General features: G+C 34.6%; 2 protein-coding genes across 4 annotated transcripts in view; both read left to right on the top strand.

Moving 5' to 3' along the window:
• Positions 1 to 13,361, top strand: part of LOC110019516 (polyprenol reductase 1-like) — a 70,646-nt gene extending 57,285 nt beyond the window's left edge. The window contains exons 5-8 of one of the 3 annotated variants that reach the window (XR_002293457.1): positions 12,086 to 12,157; positions 12,730 to 12,866; positions 12,970 to 13,048; positions 13,138 to 13,361. Coding sequence is in view for 2 of the 3 variants with exons in the window: in XM_020717200.1 (XP_020572859.1) it covers positions 12,086 to 12,157; positions 12,730 to 12,834 (177 nt within the window). In the remaining variant the exon portion in view is untranslated. The other 2 variants (XM_020717200.1, XM_020717201.1) reach the window with 2 other exon arrangements.
• A 1,343-nt stretch (positions 13,362 to 14,704) lies between these two features.
• LOC110019523 (lysine-specific histone demethylase 1 homolog 3) overlaps positions 14,705 to 23,018 on the top strand; it is a 32,645-nt gene continuing 24,331 nt past the window's right edge. The window contains exon 1 of the mRNA XM_020717210.1: positions 14,705 to 17,406. Coding sequence (XP_020572869.1) covers positions 15,176 to 17,406 — 2,231 coding nt within the window. The 5' untranslated portion in view covers positions 14,705 to 15,175. The remainder of the gene's footprint in view (positions 17,407 to 23,018) is intronic.

The following is a 23,018-nucleotide window of genomic DNA, read 5'->3' as shown; positions in this document are numbered from 1 at the left end:
TCCCCCCCCCCCCACACACACACTTAAAATTCCCTTTCAGTTGCTCTGTCAGTGTCCATGCTATTGTGTCATACCCCTTCACAAATTTTTGGTAGTATCCGGTGAGGCCTAGGAATCCCCTCAACTCCTTCAAGGATCTGGATAAAGGGTAGTCCATCATAGCCTCAATATTGGATGGATCTGCCACTACTTTTGCCCTGGTGATCACATGCCCAAGCTACTGCATCTGTAGCTGCATAAAGAAACATTTCTTCAAAGTGGCGTACAATAAGCGCTCTCTCAACTTCTCCTAGACTGCTCTACTGCAGATCAGAATGTCATCGAAGAATACCAGAACAAATTTCTTGAGGTAAGACTGGAAAACCCTATTCATGACGGATTGAAATGTAACCGGGGTGTTGGTGAGGCCTCGTCTTGAACATTGTCTTGTGCACATCCGTTGGATTTATCTTGATCTGATACCCCTATGTACGATCGATTTTTTTAGAAAATGACTGCACCATAATGCTCATCTAACAACTCATCAATCACAGAAATACGAAGCCTATCCAACTTTGTCTCCTTGCTCAAAGCCCTGTAGTCCACGTAGAACCTCAAACTATCATCTTTTTTCTTCACGAACAGGACTAAACCTGAGAAGGTTCTCACAATGGGTCTGATAATCCCAGCTAGGGGTGTAAACGAGTCGAACACGAGCGAGCTTAGGCTTAGCTCATGTTTGGTTCGTTAAAAACTATCACTGTTTGTGTGCTCGTTTATATTTCAAACAAAAAAAATGTTCATGTTCGGCTCGTTAAGCTAACCAACCGAACACGAGCTATTCACGAACAAAGAGTTATTTTGAAAACTCTAGTCACACAACCGTAGGATGTTAAGAGTTTGAGCGATATTTAAATCTTATTATTTATATTAAAACATCATTTAAATATAATTTAATATATTTCTATTCTATTTTTTAACTAAATAATTTTTTCGAGCCAAAACGAGCCGAACTCGAACGAACAAATCCTTGTTCAAGTCTGGCTTGTTTATATATCGAGCGCAAAAAAATTGTTCGTGTTTGGCTCGTTAACTTAGCAAACGAATTGAGCACTAGCTTCTTAATGAGTCGAATATAAGTTGTTTGCTAACAACGAGTCATTTTGAGACCCCTAATCCCAACATCGAGCATCTCTTGGATCAACTTCTCTATCTCATTCTCCTAAATCAGAGGATACCGATATGGTCTGATGTTGATAAGCGGGACACCCTCTTTTGATGTAATAGCGCGCTCGTGCTCCCTCGGGGTTGGTAACCCACTAAGCTGCTAAAAGATATTCGTAAACTTCTGTAGAAGTTGCTGAACCCCTTCGAAAAACTCTGCCAACTCGGGTTCTCAGACCTCCTCAATGCGATGCAACTCCACTCTCCATGTATGGACTTGACCATGGTTTTGAGCTCACCATGGTTTTGTATAAGCTAGCATCTTCTTTCAGCATCACCTTCCTTCCCTCCTTCTGGAACTCCATCTTCAGGGATTTCCAGTCCACCTTCATCTCCCCAAGCTTCTATAGCCACTTCATCCCCATAATCACATATGTACTGCCCAAGTCTAAGGGAAGAAAATCCTTTACCACCTGTAGGCTATGTAATGTCAGAACTAACACTTGCAAATTTCTCAACCTTTCTCCACCTTCCTTATTTCCATCATGGCGCTGAAACTCTCTGTAGTCACCAGTTCCAACCTTAACTGATCCACGACCTGATTTGAGATAAAGTTATGTGTCCCCACTATCCACCAACGTCACAATCGACTGTTCCCCGATCTGCCCCTTTACTTTCATGGTGTGATTCAGAGTAAGTTCCACAACTGAATTGAGGGACACCTTCGCTACATCCAATGGCATATGCTCCTTCTCCACCACATTTTTCTCGAATTTGTCACCCTCTGCCTTCTCTTCTTGAACTAAAAGGGATTCGAAGGGGGCGCTCCTTGCGACGATGTCCTGAAGCATATTTCTCATCACAGCGGTAACATAGTCATTTTGCTTTTTTATCCCGCACTTCTGCATCGGTGAGGCACTTGAAATTTTCTCGGTACCGACTCCGTACTTTTCTCCTTCGGCGTATCTTTCTGAAATGACACTGTCTAGGTCCTCCGTGTCGTGGCCATCAAAACACTCTTGTATAATCCTCGTGTGTTGCCGACTTTGTTGGCTTTCTTCTCATGTTTCTTGTCTTCCATAATCTGTGTGAGCTCCATCATTTCCCTCATTTCACGTAGCCTCAATGGTTGGATGGTTGCTTGTATGTTGGGCTTCAGGTCTTTCAAGAAGTCCCCTTCCTGTTCTACTGCAGAAATTCCTCTCAACCTTCCTGACAGGAGCTCAAAAACCCAACAACTTGGACACCTTTTGATGTGATTCCATAACCGTTCCCTTCTGAGCCGGAGGATAGAATTGCTCGTGTAGGTGTCTTTCCCGAATGACTTGTAAACGCTCCCACAAGGAATCCTTAAACTCCTCCCTTGAGTCATTATATACCTTCCCTCCATTCATCTGAACCACGCTAGAGCCTTTCTCTTCAAACATAATCCTGCCGCCATGAGCTTCTGTTCCTCAGTTACCCGTCAATGTGCGTCTTCTCCTTTGAAGATCAACATCTTTAATTTTCTGACCCCTTGCATTTCCTCACCAACTTCCTCTTCCTCCTGTACTTTTCCTCTTGTGTCTAGGGTGAAACTCCCTCCTTTGGTCATAGCAATACCCCACTCCCGTTTTTCTCCTTCCTCCTTCGTACTCTTTTGTGCCCCTTGCACCATCTCTCCTTTAATTTTTGCCCAGCCCCCTCCATCGGACGTCTCCATTCCCCCTCCTTTTGGAGTCCTAAGCGGACACTGTTGGCGGTAGACGATGTCTTCCTCATCGTCCTCTCATTTGATCTCCTTTCCTGACCTGACCTAAGATTCCCTGACCAACCCTTGGTTAGGGTTTGCAACTGGAACGGTCGACATGGCCTTTGACTGCATCTCCATGAACTTCCTCATCATCTCTCGCATTGCTCATATGCTCTCGAATCCATCTTCCATTTGACTCACTATGGAAGACAATCTGTTTTGCATGGTGGTGAACCTCTCTTGCATTCCCGATCTGATTTGCCCATCCTCTCCTTTCAACACATCCACATTCTTGCTGCCATCCCTCTAAAATTTTGCTCTGATGTCAATTTGATACGTTCTGGAATCAAAATTAGCGAGCAAACAACGACGAAGTGACAATGGATAGATGGAAACAAACTCAAACGAGAGCCGCTCTTACGGAAGTAAAAAGAAAACAAGCAAGATACATTGATGATCTAGTTTTTAAGAGGTAGATCGTCTTTTCTACAACTCTAGATGTTGCTAGAAATACCACAAGAAGAAAAGAAAGCAATAGCCAACCAAACATGCATGGAAAAAAAATAAATCCTAGGTTATTCCTCTTAATATTGTCCTCCCACAACACTTCAAATTTTCCCCCCAAACTTACCTTCCAAACTCCTCCAATTTCTCTTTCTGGCATGCGTGATTAACGTCCTCGTGGACCCCTCCTGTTTGTTGGCTTCTTCAGCCGCTGGGTCCTCCGGATGCCGAGCCATTTAGCTCTTGGATGAGATAGGCGGGCTGCTCGCCTAATGAATTTGAGACTGTCGTAGTCCCTTCCCGTCAATTTTTTGAAACTCTTCTCAATATTTTGTCAGTCTTTCTTGTTAAAATACGTTGTTGGCTTATTTCCGAGCTCAATTTTTTTAATACACAAATTGCAGAAAATGTTAGTTACTTTCTTAACCCACATTGTCAAAGGACCCCTTCATTCTTTTTAGCCATGTCAGAACTAAATAAAGATATTATAGTTAAACAGATTAACTTAACATATAACAAGAACATCCTGTTATATCATTATACAAATAGGACGAAATAATTCAAATTAGATACCAAAAATCAGAGAAAAATGAAAAAGAAAACACCTGTAAACATTGGAAGTTGGGGCTCAATCATTAAAAACCGAGGAAAAGCACCAGAAAGCATTAGGACCCCCATGATTATCACAAGTATGAAGACATTTATCTATTTTGTGCAATCTTCATAACCACCAAGGGCTTTGCAGGTGGGCGATAACCCTCAAGATCTCCCTGTTGTCAATTCAAGTTGGTTGGTTGAAGTGAAGGAATGCATCTGACCTATTGTGTGATAGAAAAGTGCCGCTTATACTGAAAGGGAAATTTTAGAAGATGGTTGTGAAACTTGCAATGCTTTGTGACGCAAAATGCTGGCCTTCAAAAGAGAAGCATAAAACAAAGTTAAGTGTTGTTGAGATGAGAATGCTTTGGTGGATGAATGGCTTGACACGTAAAGACAAAACACAATATGAATATATCCATGATAGGGTTGGTGTAGCTCCAAAGGCGGACAAGATTAGAGAGAGCCATCTTAGATGGTTTGATCACATTAAACGTCGATCATATGATGATCCGTTTAGGAGAGTAGATACTTTAGATTCGACTTATGCTAAGAAAGCAGAGGTAGAGCTTAAAAAACTTGGGCATACTGTGTAAAAAATCATCTTAATTTATTAGAATCATATGAAGATATGACGCTCAATTTGATGCAAAGCTAAGTGTTGTTGAAATGAGAATGTTTTGTCGTTGTTGTAAAACAAAATACTGAAATATAAATATGCAAGTACAAGCAAATATATGAGCAGGTAAATAATGTTGCACAATAAATTTTTATGTGGTTAAACCTCAATTGGCCTATGTCTATGCTTAATCTCTTTACGGATTAGGATTTCACTACCTGGCTTTCGATAGCAAACTCAAATCTCTTTGCCAGTAGCGTCAATGGTTTAACTATCATGACTTAATATCCCTTAATGAAAGAGTGCAACCTGTATAAAATTGCAATAAAACTAAATTTTACTAAGTTTTTTTAAGATTTCGAGTTCATATTTTGACTTGAAACTCTATGCAATATGACAGGAAATGAAAACTAAATTTAGAAATGATCTTATAGAACTTTTGATTGTTGTACACCTAAATAAATAGTTTACAAATATTTTAGGGTCTGTTTGGGGCAGTTGTAGATTAGTTATAATCTGTTTATTTGCAGATTATTCTAACAATTTGATAATTTGCAGATTATATTGATAAGTTGGCTGGTTGTTTGGGGAGCTCATTCTGAACAATTTATTTGCAGCTTTTTCTGGATAAATGACTATTTCACCCCTCTTAAGTAATGTTGTTTGCAACAGAACGGTCTGGACAAAATAATTGATAAAATAGAAGTCTCAAACCATTACAGATCAGTTTTAAAAAATAAGATGCAATTCTCACTTACGCATGAGTATTAAAACTAATAAAATAAAGAAAAAAAATAATTACAAATGTAATTAAATTTATTAAAATGTTTATTTTAAAACCCAGACGACGTATGTCCTCAGCTGTATTGTTCTCCTAGGAAGCTATCGTACCCCGATCACTGTTGGCACTTGACAGTGGAATATGCCGGAATGTCGGCCCAACGGAAGAAACCACACCTTGCTGAAACGCCCCTGCGACAACTTTAGAACTCTTCCATAACTGTGAAGCTGACGTGACATGAGTAAAGAGAGCCCATAGTCCGCAGTAACACAACACAACTCGGGAGGTTCCTGAAATCCTAGAGCTCATGTTGTTACAGAGAAATCATTTGTCCGATCAGAAAATTAAATCAAGTTTTAGATATCTACAAGAGAATTGAATTAAACGAAAACTATCGAACAAAAAAACATAAATAAAAAAATGTGAGTGTGCGGTCTCAGATAATTAACTACAACAATAAACGAGTCTGTTGCTGCAAGAAGACAGTGGACCTTGAAAAAAATGAGTTATTAGTTGCATTTCACCTACTGGGAATGATCGTCCTGGGATACATGCGCCTATCACAAAAAAAAACCATCCAGTAGATTCTTATATACTAATGCACTGAAAAGAAGAGAGGACCTAGGTTGTTTTTTTTAAGATTTCACATGCAATACCAACTTGTTACAATCGTTATGTGTCAAATGTGCATATCACAAAAAAACCATCTATGTAAATTCTCATAATTCGATGCACAAAAAAGAAGAGAGGGTATCGATTGCCTTCATTAGAATTTCACTTGCAACACTAGAAAACAACAACGAACTAGCCATCCAAAAAAACTTATAAGGTCATATTTTTCATCATTCACATTGACCTCACAAACCCACAAAAAAAATACAAAGAAAAATAAATCTCAAACATGTTAGTATTATAAATTCAAAAAGTATCATTGAAACAAACTAAATACATAATAAAATCATAAATTCCAAATTTACAATACAAAGAAATACATACGAAAAAAAGACAGTCTGATAAATAAAGAAGATTGGGTCAATCAACAACCACAGATTAGACTCTCTCAAAGCAGTCATATCGGCTACAACTTTGCCATATTGAGTGTCAAATTCATTCAACTCCATCTCACTTCAAGTATAGCCGACCCACCCAACCAGAAATTCTGAAGGTTCTGGAGAGACATGCATTTGTTCCTCGTCAGTCATACCAAAGTCTGTATCTGATCGATAGAGATGTCGTCAGATGAAGTTATGAAGTGTCATAACGACTATGGACCTGTTTGGAAAATGCATACGATGACATATCATATAGGATGACCTTTTTTTTTTATCCAAACCCCAAATGTTCTTTCAATCACCTCGCGTAAGGAAGAGTAACGTTTGTTGAATATTTTTTTCTACTACGGGCGGTGTCATTTGCTCTCTTGAAATTAGGAATGTAGTATTTGGTGTATGGATAGGGCTTCAAGTACCTCATCTGCATCGGATATCCAACATCCATCAAATAATATTTCCCTATTATGAAAGACACTATTAGTGACAAATAATACATATAACTAATATGTTTAAATAAATAAACAAATCTGAAGAGGGGTGAGGGAAACACTGCGTACTATTCCTAATTTCATAGGTAAAAAGACGACTGTCATGTGCACTCCCTTCCCATTCAGCCATCACAAATGTGAAACTCATGTTGAAGTTACATACTGTCATGACATTTTGGGTACTTGATCCACTCCGACCAATGTACGCCACCTTTTCGTGACCGGGTAGTCGGACATCAACGTGCGTACCTTCAATTGCCCCAATGCAGTTCTGCTTAGCATAAATAGAAACTAATTACATTCTGAAGTGAGCGTAACACAATAATAAAACTTATGTCGAAATATGACATGTAATGGAGATCATTAACAATTTGTTCTGAAGTTTTAGGGAACGATAGTTCCTCTGACTTAATTATGTGCGACGCTGAACTAAGTGCTTGCAAATATTTGGAGAAATATTAGCTAATTATTTTTCAAGAATGCTGAAATCGCTCCAAAGCTCTTCTAACTGATCTGTTCTGAGATAGAATATATGTTGTTATTGCCAACACCTTCATAGTTGTCGTTCTGGAAGAAACTTGGAGGCTCCTCTAACTGATTCGTTCTGAGATATAATATATATTGTTATTGCCAACACCTTCATAGTTGTCGTTCTAAAAGAACCTTGGAGGCTGCGATTAAGACATAACTCATGAACGAGATCTATAAAAATGGGTGCATTCTTGCGAAAAATATTGTTGAACCTTATCGAATGTCCAGCAAGCTTCTCACCCGCCCATTTATCCCCAACAAAGGAGGTTGTTATGCGTGGTGTTTGAGCAGTGGTAGAGCGGTAGTATTTCAACAATAATATTGCAATCGTCACAACCCATACCATTCTTCTATGACGGTCTTGCTGCCGATCCATCTTAAAGAAATAAGTTTTTAGGATAAAATAAAGTGTGGAAAAGTAACATCAAAAAAATGAAATGACAAAAATATCATGGACTTTAAAGGACACAAATGAGTTACAGATAATTGTTTTAAAAAATAAAATAAAACGTTGAAAATTAATACAAACAAAAACTACCAACATCAACATATAAAACACTCATTCATCAACTTAAGAACGTAAATATTCAACGTGCAACTTGGGACGCAGTGTCATAAATATTTGACTTCGGGTCGGATACTCAAGCACTTTAGCACATTTTACTTAAAGTTGACTATCAACCACAACTTTTGGAAGAGCATCTAAAGCTATAACAACTTCTATGATAGTGTTGTCAGGTAGAGCAGCAGGTGGCGGAGCTGCAAAATCATCAATCAGTTTATCTATCGAGTTTTTCACGAAAATGTCCTTATCTTTCCTCCTTTTCCCAAGCCTGAGCCTCTTCGACTAGCAACTGAACTGTATTTCTTGAAGGTTAGTGCTATGCTTTTCATCGTTAGCCGCAACCTGCTTGGGTGACAAGTCATCTGGTATGCCTGCAAACCCCAACTCACTTGGGTTGAATGCATGTTTTCTCATCGCGACAACCCTCTTAAACATTACGTCTAATTTATTTTTCAACTCTGGGTTAATTCCGCACTGCTTATAGTTTTTGGCTGTTGGTATTGCCTATAACGGGGGGGGGGGGGGGGGGGTTAGAGGGCATATTAGTTTATTAAAAAAAAAAGATAATAAACCAAAGTAGAGTATCATTTCTTTGGAACATCAACTGTTCGCTTAATGAGATTTCAATCCAACCCGGTGAATCCATATTTCATCTCCTTCCATATCTTCTGGTCCTTCAATTGATCCTATTTGTTTTTGAATTTGAGACTGTCGTAGTCCCTTCCCGTCAATTTTTTGAAACTCTTCTCAATATTTTGTCAGTCTTTCTTGTTAAAATACGTTGTTGGCTTATTTCCGAGCTCAATTTTTTTAATACACAAATTGCAGAAAATGTTAGTTACTTTCTTAACCCACATTGTCAAAGGACCCCTTCATTCTTTTTAGCCATGTCAGAACTAAATAAAGATATTATAGTTAAACAGATTAACTTAACATATAACAAGAACATCCTGTTATATCATTATACAAATAGGACGAAATAATTCAAATTAGATACCAAAAATCAGAGAAAAATGAAAAAGAAAACACCTGTAAACATTGGAAGTTGGGGCTCAATCATTAAAAACCGAGGAAAAGCACCAGAAAGCATTAGGACCCCCATGATTATCACAAGTATGAAGACATTTATCTATCTTGTGCAATCTTCATAACCACCAAGGGCTTTGCAGCTGGGCGATAACCCTCAAGATCTCCCTGTTGTTTGTTGTTATGAAGTCACAAGGAATTCACATTCACCTTGTGCCTCATATCAGTTATCATCACTAAATATATCATATTATACATCTAACAACTAAACTTCAAATTCTACATTTGTACCACACAATTATTTTGCATTACATATCCTACACATAAACTTTAATTTCTCCTTATACATACAAACAACACATGAAACACCTAAAACAGTATGCATACATACCAACCAATTTTTATGCATTTACACAAAAAGCGCTACCTGCAATAGTATGCACAAGCTTTGTAGACCTTCTTATACATTTGCACTTGAAACAACTCATAATGAAAGGGATTTATATGTAAGCTCAATAAATACCTACAATACTATATTAGGTAAGAAGCGATATGTATACATACCAATCAGTTCTTATGCATTTACGCATGAAACACCTAAAATGGTATGCATACATACCAACCAATTCATATGCATTTACACATAAAAGGCCACCTGAAATAGTATGCACAAATTTTGAATACATACAAACCAATTCGTATTCATATACACATGAAACAACTCATAATAAACAACTATGGAACTACCTATGATAAACATTTATATGTAAGCTTTCAAAAAAACCTACAACACTACTATTGCTACTAGTGATATGCATACATACAAACCAATTCTTATGCATTTACACATGAAACACCTAAAGTAGTATGCATGCATACCAGCCTATGCTTTTGCATTTACACATGAAATGCCCCTGCAATAGTATGCACAAGCTTTGCATACATAACAACCAATTTGTATGCATTTACACATGAAACAAATCATAATAAACAATTATGGAGCTAGCAGTGATAGGGATTTATATGTAAGCTTCCATAAATACCTACAACACTACAATAGGTAAGAAGTGACATACATACATACCAATCAATTCTTATGCATTTACACTTGAAACACCTAAAATGGTATGCATACATACCAACCAATTCATATGCATTTACACATAAAAGGCCACCTGCAATAGTATGCACAGATTTTGAAAACATACCAACCAATTCATATTCATATACACATGAAAAAACTCATAATAAACAACTATGGAGCTACCTATGATAGACATTTATATGTAAGCTTCCAAAAAACCCTACAGGACTACAATTGCTACCAGTGAAATGCATACATACAAACCAATTCTTATGCATTTACACACGACCACCTAAAATAATATGCATGCATACCAACCTATTCTTTTGCAATTACACATAAAAAGCTGCCTGCAATAGTATGCACAAGCTTTGCATACACTGCAATTGAATAGTTTTCCTAACGCCAACGCACCAAATAAGCGCCCCCAAACGGGCACTTAGACTTGTTGCCCCTCTAGTTTTTGAAAATTAGAAAATAACCTTTGAAGAGAAGAGCTAGGTTTCTCAACAGAGGAGTTTTGCAGGAAGGTTTTTGATTTTCTAGAATTTTAAATGAGATGTTTTAAAATTTTGATCCATGTATAAACTCAAAACATTTGTAAAGTGGTTAGAAAAATATCCTAATAAATGGAACAGTTATTAGGTTTCTGAAATGGTTTAATCAACTAGCATTTGCACATGTTTTATTGGTTAATTGGCTATTTAAGTTGTGTTAGGATCTCGACACATGCAAATCTAAGCGGCTCCAATGCCCGCTATCTCATATGCATTAGAATAGTTTCTTGATAGTATTTTTTTAATTGTTTTGAACTTTTTAATTTTATTCATAACTTAATAAAAATTAATATGATTTTTATATATGATCTTGTATGTAAAAACCCGTAATCGGTCTAATGGAAATAAATTATACCTTAGCTTTGCAATTTCAAAATGATTATGTATTTTATTCATTTTAATCTTAACTAGCCTCTGACTAGGAAAAAAATTAATGATCAAATTTAGTTGCAAAATTAACTAAAACTTAGTTAACTAATTTATATAATATATAAAATTTTAAATTAGCTTTTCTTGAATACTTGAAGTAATTCTTGAAGAGTTTAATGAATTTAATATAGATTTTTAGGTTAAATCAAGAGTGAATTGAGCTACTCATGTAGCAATTACATGCTTAGATTTACAAATACTCTCACAGCTCTTATTACTTTTGATTTAGCTTCTTTCCAGTTTCTTTGGTGATTGGATTATTCATCTTTCATCTTAATTCTTTAACGAAAGTCCTTGCAATCTTTGAATCCTTAAGACTACTTACTGTGAACATTATTATCTGCAATCAATTAATTCTTATCATCCAGACATGCTCACATACACCATGGCTCATGGGGTTAATAATCTCTTCTTTTTTGATGAAGACAAACTTAGGTTAATTATAAGTAAGCATAGAGGCGCAGAATAATTTTTCACTCTTTAAGTATTTATTTTTTAATATAGCTATGAAATGATAATATTAAAATGATTTTATATATGGCCCCTAGATTATAATTAAACCTGCCATTGAATATACATGTTAATATAATTTTTGTAATCAAACATAACACATTTTGGTAACATATTGAATAGAGAAAGTAAGTATAGTCAATTTAAAATCATAAAACTAATCAAATTAAATGAGACATCTAGATGATGATGGATGCAATGTCAACACCCTCAAAATAAAATAAATGAAGAAAGCAAGAGAGCAACAAAATAAAAAGCCATTGCAAATCATGAGATATTCTTAGTTAAATCTTTGCTTCTGATTATCAACCCATTTTTTTCAAAAATATATCAGTGGATAACCTGAAAATGGTATCTTGTAAAAGTCAAGCTATCCGTTGACTTTTTTGCTGAGGAATTTATGATTGTTTATTGACAATTTGCACCCAAATCAGATTATGTCATATTGATCATCAGTCTCCATTCAGGTCATTTATGCAGGTTTCTTACTTGCTAGTGGAGGTGTAGACCCAACAATTTGGCTCCTTTTCCTCTTTGTGGTGAGATTTATTCTCATTCTCCTGGAGTTTGCCGTTCTGCTTTTTGCACTAGTTGCTGATTATCTTTTTTTTTTAATTTTTTTTTAATTATTTGATTTGATTTTATTTATTTTTCTTATTTAAATGGAAGATTATCATTTATTAAAACTTATTGGATTCTTTTTAGGGGCATTTACATACATAAAACACAATTCTTATGTATTTACATATCTCAACCTAAACTTTCATATTTACACACACAACACTCAAATCTTTAATACCACATCAAAAATAGCATTATCACCACTCTTTAAAAGTGAAATACATCTTTTCATGCATAGGTTTAAAGCACAAAAGAGGTGTGTATGTAAATATGAAAGTTTAGGTGTGAGATATGTAAATAGATAAGAATTGGCGCTACGTATGTAAATTTCCCTTCAGTTTTATATGATATTTGATAATGACTTTATTGCATTATTTATGGCCCAGGTATTAAATCTCGTTTTTGCAGCAACTGAAACACATAGATGTAAATTTCCCTTCAGTTTTATATGATATTTGATGATGACTTTATTGCATTATTTATGGCCCAGGTATCAAATCTCGTTTTTGCAGCAACTGAAACACATAGGTGGTACCATCAGAAGTTTGAGAGTTATCCTCCTTCGCGGCGAGCTATATTACCATGGATTTATTAAACATACAAGTTTTTTATTTATAAAATATAGAGGTCTGTTTTCCAATTAAAGAATAAATACTCCCTTTAATCTCTTTATAATAACCCCTTGAGTTGAATTTACTTGAAACAATAACTTTCATTATGACAATTTCAGATAATTCAGATTTATGAATGCTGCAAATATGCAGAGCAATGAAGTGAAGTTTTTCTAAATTTATCTTTACTGTTTTCAAGTAAGAATTTAATTTGAATTATTTTATGCTTTGATTTTCTTATATATTTTCAGCACTCAGAAAACTGTAACTAATCAAGCCTTGTTCAGTATTTTCAGCACCAGAAAACTTGTGTTCTGCTTGAAGTCTTGCTTGCATTTGGCCTCCTGAAATTTGATACAGAAATCTTTCAATCTAAAGTTTTCTATTTGATCTTTTACACAATTCCTATGTATTTACATATCTAACTAAATTTTACTTTGTTACATTTATGCCAATTACCACCCAACTCTTTTGTATGACAACCTCGCCCGCCTTTAAAAATTGAATAAGATGACATACATGTAAAAATTGAACTTTAGGTGTTAAGATATGCAAATACATAAAAATTTAGTAGTATGCATGCAAATCTTCCTTTCTTTTTTCTTTTGGTATCATGTTTACATGGATAATCTTTTTTATTTTATTTTATTTTATTTTATTTAGTGTGGTTTGTTCTGCTAATGTGTGGATTTTTGGCGTATGTTGTGAAGAAAATAAAAATGAAAAAATTTAAATATACAGCACACAATTCTCGTGTTTACATATATCACACCCAAATTTATTTATATATATATATATATAGCATTTTGCTGATCTAAATCTATACATGAAAATGTGTGTTTCACTGTTTTAATAGTGTTTTTTTTTTAATGTGTTATTAGAGATCTGATTGCTATGTGTAAATACGAAATTTTGGGTGTGAGATATGTAATTACTAAGAATTGACTGATCTGTATGTTAATCTTCCTTAATATTATAATTAACTTGCTGGTTTTATTTTTCTAAATACAACATAGTTCTTATGTGTTTGTATATCGAAGACACGAACTTTAATATTTATATGTATAACACTCAATATTTTATTTTCTCATGAGAAATATCTTTATTGCTTACTTTTGATTAGTTAGATAAGTGTTTGCATGCATGAATTCATCACACCAAAATGTTATAATTACAAGAATTATGGTATGTGTTTGTAAATAAGAAAATATAATTTGATAATTCTGTAGATGATTGCCTATAAGAATATAAAATATTATTTTTTTTCTTAATTAATGAATATAATGTTAACATATACTAAAATATTATATGAACATACATAAAAATGTAAAGAGATATTTGACTCTATCTTGTTTTAGATAAAATTATCCTCAATGAAGGATAATCTTTTGTATCTATAGAATTATTTTTTGAGGCATCAACAGGTTAAATTGATTTGAACTTTGGTTCGGGTTCGAGCCTTTTTATCGCCTACTTATGCAAGCCCTCTATCATAGATTTAGACGTGTCCTTCCACGGTCTGCGACTATAACATATTCAAATCATGACTAAAAATAGACTTTTAAGAGATTGGGTTGTGATGTTTGGGCTCTAGGGAAAAATACAAGTAGAAATTATAAAATAATCCTCTAGTTTTGTCTAAAATAAAGTATCAATCATCTATGTATATTAATATATATATATAAACTTAAAATAGAAACAGTTATCAATAACTTGCATTGTGAGGCAGATATACAAACAAAAATAAAGCCTTCTATTAAATATATTTTAAATAAAATAATACAAGTAAATTTCCTGAAATATATTGATTCCAAACTTTAATTAAATAAGTTCCATCTATTTGAGAAAGAAAAATTGCATTAAAGAAAAAACAACGGAGAAGCGAAAGGGCAAAAAGTTTGGAGAAACTCAGCTCCCTATCAATTTCGTCGTCACGCAGTAGCAGGAGTGCTTTACCGCCTCCTCGAGCGACTAGATCGCCGGAACCCTTTGCTGCCGTCATCCCTTTGGTTTCGATTTTCTGTCATCTGCCAGCGTTTATAACGCTCAGGTAAGCATCTGGCCACCGTCGCCTCCGCCTTTTGTTTCGAATCATAGCCAGAACAGCGCGCTCTCCCTTTCTTAATCTTGGAGTTCTCAGTGTTTTAGCTTTCTGGGTTCCCAATTAATCTAGATAGTAGATATATGAACGATGAATGGTCTGATTTTGAGGATGGAGCCTTCTAGCCGCATGAATGTTTGCGCCCGTCGTCCGAGGGGATTGGCGAGATAGGGTTAGGTTATCAAGCTTCGGACGCGAGAATACCTAGGGCGAGGCGCTCTAAGATGGGAGATGAAGTCGAGGGAGAAAGTAAGAGGAAATCGTTATCAGCGGTGGAAAGTCTTGCGGTGCCGGATGAGGAGGACGAACGGCCGATTGGCTCTCTGTTCAATTTGAGAAAGTCGAGGGGTGTGAAGAAGGGTAGGCCTCTGCTTGCACAATCTAGGGTTGAAAACCCTAGCGTTAAGATGTTAGATTCAGGCGGATTGGATGCTACATTGGCTAGTTTTAGGAAGAATATAAGGGGATTGAAGAAAGTTAAGGATGAGGCTGGTGCGGAATTGTGTGGAGATGTAGTGAGAGGTTCCCCTCCCGAGCTAATGGGGGGAATTGCTTCACCTGCTAAGGTGGTTCTTACTGGAAAACCTCAAACTTGGAGGTCTAAGCGGGCTATTTCCAAGGGGGATGGTTATGTTGGGGATTTAGATCTTCTTGGGATCCCTGATGGTTCTTCGGATTCAAGTTTCGAAGATTCATTGTCTGCATACATTCAGAGGGCCCAATCTAGCGCTGGTAGTGGAGTGAAGTCTGCTAAAGCGCCGAGCAAGCAGATAGCAAGAAATTTGGGTTCTGTGGTTCTGTCAAAAGATAGCTCTGATGGGGAGAAGAAACATCCGAGGGGAGCTAGGTTGGGAAGAAAATGTACTGCTGCTAATCCTGCAGAGGTGACGGTGGTTGCTGGATTCGGTGGGATTTCAGATCAGGTTTCCAAAGAAGAAAGTATATTGGCAGGATTTGACAGGGAAACAAACCCTTTACTGAAACTGAGGAAGAGAGGTAGAAGCCGAAAATCTGACAGAGCTGCCAAAAACTGTGCCTCTGGAGATCTCATTAACAGAGATGAAAACATGATTACAGGATTTGCTGGGGAAGCAAACCCTTTACTTGCACTGAAGAGGAAAGCGAGGATTGGAAAATCTGATAGAGCACTCAAGGACTCAACCTATGAAAGGATGATAACTTCCCCTTTGATTTCTACTGTTGAAGTTAAGGTAGACCTTGATAAGATTGAGAAAAGTGGTGTTGATAAAGTATCACAAGAAATTTTGGAAAATTCAGCAGTCGCTTGTTTTGACCTTGATATAAATAAACTTAACACAGGAGGTGAAGAAGGTAGAGTAAGCAACCTTTCAGGCCATGAGAATGGATGTCATCCTAATTCTAGTGGATTTGTAGATGAACTGAGATGTTGCCAGGTGAAAGAGGAGCAGCAGTCCTTGCATGATGGCTTGCAGCATTGTTCTAATGGTAGCACGAGCCGCAAGAATGAAATTGTTGAGCTTTATCCAAGTGGTTTATGTCCACCTAGAACCTGTAGGATTGCTGAATCCAACCAAGCTTCTCATACAGTTGATGAAGTTAATCAAAATTTGATGATGTGGACATCAGAACCCAGTGGTTTCCAAAAGGAAGCTGCTGATACCAGCCTTTCTTTTGTTCAAGGTTCATGTTCTCTGCAGCTGACAATCATTCCGGAAGATTTTTCTGGGTCTACTGATTGTAAATCTCAAGCACTTCCTCCCTCGATTTTGCAGGAGAATGATGCCACCTCTTTTGGAGACTGTATGTTAAATGACACATGTATAGAAGCTCCGAGTCTGAAGGCCGGTACCATGCTTCAATGTACTAGTGTGCCATTTGACGAAACAACTGGCAAGCCAAGTGCTTATTCTGAGAAGCTATTAGAACTGTCTGGAGAGACCATTGTGGCACCTATTATCCAAAAAACTTTGATTGAGTCTGTTGATGAAGGATTTACAAATCAACCTATTGTTGTTGCACCCAAAGAACAATTTTTGGTTACATCTGAAGTTCTTTCTATTGCTAATGTTGTTGATGCATCATTGCAGAATGCTGTTTTAACTAATGGAATTCAACATCTTGAAGAATCTAAACAACCTGATTCTGGTCATTTGGAACATGAACCTACAGTTCCGCGGGCATTACGGAATGTGAAAAAACGTAAGCATGGTGACATGGCTTATGAAGGGGATGATGGTTGGGAAGTTCTTATGCATGAGCAAGGACTTTTTACAAATATTTCTATTGATGATTATCATTCTACCACCAATTTAGAGAAACCTAGTTCTTCTGAAATCTTATGTGATGTAAGTGATGGAGGTGCATCAGCTGTTGCTGCTGGTTTGAAAGCTAATACCCTTAGCCCAATTGAGAAAATCAAATTTAAAGATGTTATTAAGCGCAAAGGTGGTCTTCAGGAATACCTAGAATGCAGGTGAGTAGTTTTTTTTTTTTTTGCACACCCTGAAAATAGATGCTTAGATATTGATGTTCTGATTTAGAGCATTTTATATGATACATATTTTTATTATTATTATTTGTAATTTTAACATGGTTAGCTTTATTATTTTTGGATGGAATGTAGGTTCATAGCATTTCTTACCGACCAATTTAGCAATTTTTTCTCCTTCGACAATCTAAGCCTTGCTGCAATGTTTGTTGTTGATTCATGATTGCTGAGTTTCGTAGAAGTTTAAAATTGTTTTTCATTTTTAATGTTTGAAGTGCATTCTTCTTCTTTTGTAGTGCAGCTATTGTCTCCTGGATTTCTAGAAAAACAATTTTTTTTTTTTTTTTTTCAAAAGTAACAAAAGTTACTCAAAATTTGACCTGTAGTGGAAGCTATATTACATTCTTGGTGGACTATTTATCTCTGGTCAAAATATAACAGTACCATTATTGTTGGAAACTGCAGCCTGAAAAGTTTTTGAAAGGCATATAAATTATACACAAAATTGCACCTCTATTTGAAGCCATATTGCTCTCTTGGTGAACTATTTATTTCTGGTCTAGAACGAACTATTAAAAAAATATTTTCTAATTGGATACTTTGTGTCATCCAATCTTGTATTTTGAGGCCTTTCCTATTTAATGCTAGGCTGAAATTGTTGTTGACTCTGAGGTGATTAAATGATCAATGGTTTGAGTAAGCATATCTGAAGTAATCTTCAGCTGCAATAGAAGCTTCTAGAAGTAGAGTTTTGGTTCATCAAAATCCATTTTTAGAAAATTCTGTACATCATTAGCTTAACCTTCCTTCTTCTAAAACATATTCTGTTTAGCGGTCTTACATGCCTTTCTAGTAATTCTCTTTTATCTTAATCCAATTTTTGTTACTTCATTCTCACTAAATGCTAAGTTACAAAATTTTTATTTTCTTGTATAAGCACAAATCTATCTTGGGTCTGCCATTTTCTTAGCTTATAAACTGATTGAATCTTATTTATTTTGTGGTGCTCAGATCCTAAAATTAGTTTTTGGGAATTGTTTTTTGAAAATGAAGATTGGAGTTCCAAGCTACTGGATATTTTCTTCTGGAATCTGTCTATATAATTTTTAGACTTCTTGTTTGATATTAGGTGGATCTTAATGTTTTTTACTCATTTTCATTTCATTTGGAGGACCTTGTTCATTGCTTTGATTAAGCTTGGCTCTTGTAATTGCTGGTCTTATGTTGATTATGAGATTATACAATAAGATTCCCTTATTTTGAAGCAACCCACAATCAATGGCAATTTTGTCATCAATGTTCAATTTTTAAATGGTATTGGTGAAGTCCAAAACTTAAAAACTAATTTTTCTTGATATTATTATAATTTTTGGTTTGCATGCTTTATATTGCTATCATAAGACAAAAATTAGCGGCCTATGTATAGAAGTGTTGCGGTTTAGATGTTGAGTTCCTGCTTGTAGTTATTAAGCACGAGCCTTCATGAAATATACAAGTTACAAAGCTTGAACTTTATTTTGTTTGTTTCCTTGTTAGTTCCGTTTATTGCTTTTGTCATATTTTGTGTGCAAGAGTTTTACTTTGCATATTTGTGTTCTCATATCTATAATTTACCGACAATAGAATGCTATATTGTTTCCTTGGAACTTGCCCATTTCTATTCAATTCTTTTTTTGTTCTTAAATAAGTTGGACCATATGGCATTATTACTATTGAAACTTGATTTTTTTTTGTTTTGATTTAGTTTTTGGTGCTTCAATGCTAAACTACTTTCATATATTATTTTTTAATTGGACTTGACGTGTTATTCTTTTGTTTTGTTTCCTTTACAATAGGAAAAAGATGTAGTTTAAAAAGCAATATTAGACCTCTTTCTTACTTTTAAAATGTTTTAAAGTGCAAAATTTTAGGGTGAATGACTGGAGGTACATATTATGCTAGTTGATGTCTAACCAATTAAATTGGAGGACTTTGAACCTTTGTTAATCTTATTGTCTTGGGGTTTTAAACTAGCCCAAATTTTAGAAAGCCATCTCAGTGTATCTTCTCATATGGAAGTTTTTGTCCTAGCTTTCAAAATGGTGAAGCTGGGTATGCTTCCCAACTCGAGTAATTGCTTGTTTGATGCAATGCAAACATAAATTTTGAGTTTTGCAATGCGACGACAATTGAAGTTACGATCAAATCATTTTAGCAATTTGTGTCATTATTTGATTAATTTGGGGAAGTCATATTGATGACATTATATACTAATGTATAATTTTCTTAGAGCAACAGCAAGCCTCTATCCCACTAAGTGGGCCATTGTGTCCTATTGAGTGTCATATTTTAGCAAATTTTGAGTCATTATTTGATTAATTTGGGGGAAATCGTATTGATGACATTATATATAATTTTCTTACAGCAACAACAAGCCTTTATCCCACTAAGTGGGCCATTGTGTCCTATTGCGTATCATATTTTCATTTAGTCATAATAAATTAAAATCATTTTTTTTATACATGTCCAAGTCTTTTTAGGTCTACCTCTACCATTCTTAACATATGTCAAAAATCTAAATCTACTCTCTTAACCGGATTAGATTAATGTGACCAAACCATTTAAGATGGCTCTCTCTAATCTTGTTTGTCGCTTGAGTTACACCAACTCGTTCATGAATATAGTCATTTCACATTTTGTCTCTAAGTATAAAGCCGCTTATGTACCGCATTCTCATCTCAACACACTTAGTTTAGTTTTATGCTTCTTTTTATAGGCCAAAATTATGCACCATAATGCATTGCATGTCTGACCAACATCTTATAAATTTATCCTTAAGTCTAAGCAGTACTTTTCTATCACAGATAGGCCCGACACTTTCCTTCATTTCAACCATCCAACTTCACCAATAAATTTTCAAATCTTTTAAATATTTTTACACTTCTATTGGAATACCATCAGGTCCTATTGATTTTTCACCCTTCATTTTCATTAAGGCCTCCTCAACTTTCATTTTACTAATGCGACTGTAAAGATAAAATTTTTTATTATTATTAACGATATTAAAATTCCTAAGCAAATTGTATTTTCAAAATTTAGATTGAAAAATTTATTAAAATCTCATCCACTAATGCTAAATATCCCCATCTAAGAAAAGTTCATCTTCATTTTTCTCCTTAATATAATTTACTTGGACTAAATATTGACTTTTTTTCTTTGTTTGGCTTGATTATACATATATCTTTCAACCTCTTTAAAATATAATATATTATAATGATCACTAAAAAAAATTCTTAGCATCACAAATTTTCTCTTAGATTTCCTATGGGTCACCTTATATTTTTCTAAATTCTCTAAATTTTTTACATTTAAATTAATTTATATTATAAAATTTCTTATGTTTTATCTTTATTGCATTTTATTAATCCACAACAAACTATTTTTATTTATATGAGTTTTTCCTTTTAATTCACCGATTATATTTTTTGCAACTTGCTTAATAATGTTTGTTATTTTATCTCACATAACATTAGCCTCTTCATGAGCATCTGAAATCTTAAGATTTTATAGTTTACTCATAAAAATAATTTTGTTTGTCTTTTAAGTGCCTCAATCTAATTTTATCATAATATGTTGTATGTTTCATCTTTTACTTCTTCATTTTAAAATTCAAAGCCAATAATCAATATTGAGTACTTAAATTTTCACTTGGAATAACCTTTCAATCTTTACAATCTCAACTATCTATTTTTCTCATAAAGAAATTATCACTTGTAATAACCTTTCAATTCTTGTAAGCGATAATATACTCGTTTTATTTTAAAATAAAGTATTAGCAATAACAAAATTTTAAGCTAAAATATAAATCAAGATGACTTTACCCTCTTCATTAGTAAATAAAAAAAAATCATAGACCAATATGTTTATTTAAAGCTCCGTAAATTTTTTTTTTCTTCAAGTAGCATCCTTCGTATTAATTTGTCTAGATCATTTTAAAATTTTTTTTTGAACATATATTTAATCCTAGTTGAGTAACATAATTATTATAATATTAAAAATTTAAGTATCTATAACAATCTCTAGGGCTATAATTTTATCTCAAAGTATAAAATTTTTTTCATTATTATTTTTCATCTCTTATTTATAATTATATTTACATTTCTAGACTCTTATTTGAATACCAAAGTTAAAATCTAAGCTATCAATCACTTTATCTTTTTGTTTTCAACCCAGTTAGTTTCTCTCAAAATATTCATTTTCTTATAAATCATAATATATACTAATTTCATTAATTTACTTGTGAGAGTACCTATATTTCAAGTTTTTATTCTAATATTTGCTTTATGGACTAATGTTTTTAACTTCATCCATCCATAATGTAGGAACCCTTGCTTATTTAACACTGCACCCGGGCACCGGTGCTGCGGCCTTTGCACGCTTTCACTGCATTCAGGCCATACGGTGCATCGCTTCCAGAGGATGCCCTGACGTTTACACAATGATTTAAATGATTCATGCATGATTTTTTTTACAAAAATTTTATGCTGACTGTCCCTCTTTTTTTTGTATTTGGGGCCTGGGAACCCGATAATTTCATTGTTACTGATGTATAATTTGTTTTAAAAAATATATTAAAGTTGATATAAATAATCATAAATTGGAAGTCCCGTGTGCTATAAATTGAAGTCCATGACAACTTGGCCCGCATGTGAATGCTAAGAGAGAAAGCTCTTGATTCAAATTTGATTGTTTATGTTCAATCACGTTTAGTTTTATTGTAGGTATTTTTCCTTTTTTGGTGTTGACTAGTTTCCTTTTTTTTTTAAGAATAGTTTAAACATTATTATGTATTAATTTCCTTAAATTAATGCGAGATAATTAAATCTTGGTCTCCTCTTGCATGGCTTCAGAGCCCCAAGGTTTGTTTGCTTTGGCGTTTCTAGCTATTTTCATTTTTGTTAGTCTAGCATCCAATATTTTTTCTTCTTTGATTCCAACAAACACATCATTGATGCAAATTTTTTTGCAACTCTGACCACAGTCTTCAGTTTTGTGAATATTCCAACTACGTAGCAATCAATACCTTCTATTTTCTTTTTCCTGTATTCTAGTAATCATTGCCTTCCAACAATTGCAGCCTTACAAGAACCACCTTCTAATTTTTCTTCCCACTTCCAAAGACCATCATGCTTTGTTTTCAGCAACCTTTTTATGCATTAGATTTCCATTGCCATTTAATCTTCAGGGCAATTGTTTGATTCTTGACATCTGAAAATATTGTTTAGCTCCTCAAGGATAACTCAAATCAAGTATTTTTAATCTTGTAAAATGTTAGCTTGTTCATTTTTTTGGGACATAATAAAAAAGAGATTCAATGTTGAAGCATTGGATGAAGCTGAATGGTTTATCATGTCATAGCTATGGGACTTGATGGATCCATTAATAAGTGATGCTTATATTCTCTTGAGTATCTCTTGGGAGATATGGGACTCGATTTTCCACACTTGCTCAAAAGCTCATGATCTTACCAAGGTATATGAAATTAAAGTGAAGATGACGGGAGACAAACAATGACATAGTATACCTATTATATGAGAAATTTGTGGCAAGAGCTAGAT

This window comes from Phalaenopsis equestris, unplaced genomic scaffold, assembly GCF_001263595.1.
Source record: "Phalaenopsis equestris unplaced genomic scaffold, ASM126359v1 Scaffold000060, whole genome shotgun sequence".
NCBI classification, from domain to species: domain Eukaryota; kingdom Viridiplantae; phylum Streptophyta; class Magnoliopsida; order Asparagales; family Orchidaceae; genus Phalaenopsis; species Phalaenopsis equestris.
This window is presented reverse-complemented; position numbering and strand designations above follow the sequence as displayed.